This window comes from Gavialis gangeticus, unplaced genomic scaffold, assembly GCF_001723915.1.
Source record: "Gavialis gangeticus isolate Ggan-Ray unplaced genomic scaffold, GavGan_comp1, whole genome shotgun sequence".
NCBI classification, from domain to species: domain Eukaryota; kingdom Metazoa; phylum Chordata; order Crocodylia; family Gavialidae; genus Gavialis; species Gavialis gangeticus.
In genome coordinates, this window is record NW_017728997.1 from 48,444,856 (window position 1) to 48,447,258 (window position 2,403).

The 2,403-nt window shown below is 36.9% G+C and overlaps 1 protein-coding gene across 1 annotated transcript in view; it reads right to left on the minus strand.

The window, feature by feature from the left end:
• The window catches only part of DOCK3 (dedicator of cytokinesis 3), a 791,467-nt gene that overhangs the window by 278,054 nt on the left and 511,010 nt on the right, over nt 1–2,403 (minus strand). The window contains exon 10 of the mRNA XM_019504626.1: nt 1,812–1,893. Within this exon, the coding sequence (XP_019360171.1) occupies nt 1,812–1,893 (82 nt within the window). The remainder of the gene's footprint in view (nt 1–1,811; nt 1,894–2,403) is intronic.

Genomic DNA, 2,403 nt, shown 5'->3' on the forward strand with positions numbered 1-2,403 from the left:
GACACCTAGTAGAAGGATACGCTGATCATAATGAGTCTTGTAACAGTCATATATGCATAAACTCAAACACTGCCTTGCAATCTGAAGCAATTTCTTATTGCAGTTGCTGAATTCATTTTGATACTGGTAGCATTAGATGAAAACCACATGGCAATATTAAATGAAGGGAAAGAAATATATATTTAGAAGATATGCTTTTTACTAATTTGGAGCTAGTTAATGCTTCATGAACTCTATTGTCTGAAACAGGCTGAAGGATGATTTTTCATAATTAAGCAAGAGGTATTTCTCTAAATAAGCAAAGGAAATAGTTCAAGACTGTGGAAACTGCCTGATGGGACCTCTTAACAATATCTAGATACAGTATAGGTAGACAAGAATACCTTGTTTCTTTATATGTGCTGTCACTACATCAAGACATTTCATGAAGGCTCTCATGTTATGATAACACTGAATGGTAGAAAAGAGTACTGGTAATGACTGGATATTACTGTGAACTGCAAGAACTTGTTATGTATTGGATGACATAATTGATACAGGAGTCACGAAATGTCTTCAGTTTAAAGGGCAAGGGTGACTGAGGCCAGCTTTATGATCTTAAGTCTGCAAGAGCAGATATATGTGTCCAGTCTTCTCAGGTCTTGCACAGGACAATGTCATATTTTTTTCCTCCAGGACAAGGAAATGTCAGGAGTAGAAACCTTGTCTTCTGTACTTCAAAAGTTACAACTCCTGTTACAACTCACTGAATTAGAGAAGACACTTCTTTTCTTAGCTCTCTTCCACAAGAAGAGATAATATCCTTGGTAACCCACATATTAGTCGTCTCTGATATTACAACATGACTTAATCTGCCTTTGCTACCTCTAAGCAGTCATGGCTGCCCACTCAAAAATAAGTCATGTTCTTAAAGACGCTGGTTATAATATCAAAGGGAAGATCACACTGGGATAAAGAAATCATCTTTTCCAAACAAGGCCCAATAATTTGAAATATATAACTGAAATTATAGAGATAATAGGTCCTTCTTCCAAACAGATTTAATTTCTTTGCATCCTGGTTTCCTGGGGTGCTCTTAAATTGCTTGGCTTTTACACTCCATAAACTACCAGCAGATTTGGTACTGAACAGGTATTACATTTTTCAAACACCTCTTGTGGCAATTCATATTTATTTTCGGATCTCTGGCCATAGTAGTGCAGCTGGTGTCAGCCACAGGCTCTTGGCTGCTTCTAAGGTAAACTCATTAACAGAGTTCTATCAGAAGCAGAAAAATGTAGAATATCAAAACTTGTAAGTGTATTGTTCAATTATTGCAGTCACTATTGTAAGAATATTAGCAATGCAGGACAGCAATAAATGAAATGCTGTAAAGTAAAACGCAGCTGTTACAGGGGGCTTAGAAGACTAAAAGTATTCTTGAGAGACTCGTGTTGTTCTGAGGACTCCAGCATTCATCTGTCCTGTACCAGGTTGCTTATCTGGATGCACCCTTAGAGTGGAATCCAAATGGACAGAGTCAAAAAACTATTTCTGTACATAGTGTATAATGAATGCAGTGAGAACATTTGAAAAATCAGAGCTATAAACAAGAACCTAGTGTCCCTCTACTCTCAAAAAAATCAATGTATAAGATAATTTCTATCTATCTGTCTTTGTAGTGCATTAAAAAGAAGCAGAAATATAGTAATTTTTCATTTTTCCTCAAAAATTGTTTGTTTTTAGCATGTCTGTGCCCACAGACATACAATCTGCAAGGGAGGGCTTTGTCCACAGTAAGACGGGGAAGGAGAATGAAAGTATGCACATACTGTGAAAAGGGAACACATCCGATCTATCTTCTCTGGATTCCTGGGGCCTCCATTCTTGTTTAATCTCACCATAAACCTTTCACTGAAACACAGAAGATACAAAGAAAAACATGAGTTTCAACATCCTTAAACATAAAATAGCAGAAAAATACCTTGAAAAATATGTGATGTGTTATGCATTGTCATTTTTGACCTTCTAAAAGCACAAGAACTTATCAATAACACATTGCACTGAGCAGCTATGTGTAATTATTGTCAAAGGTTTTGTTTTACAGGAAGTACCTTTCCATGAAAAGCCACAGGGGTAATATAGCTTTATGGTGAGATGATTATGCTAAAATATCAGACTCATATTAAAGATATTTATCAAATACATGAAGCTTTGTGAAAATGCAGGACTTGAACAAGTGTTACAATGGGGACTGAAAAGCACTGTGGCAGGGCTCTTCAAAGACTAGAATGCAAGCAATGCTGCCAGTTATTCATTTATGTGTGTGACTTTTCCAAAATTCTGTGGCACACCTGTTCATGTCTGATGGCACACCTGTGTGCTGTGGCATACTGGTTGGGAAACAATCTCTCTCTCTCTCTC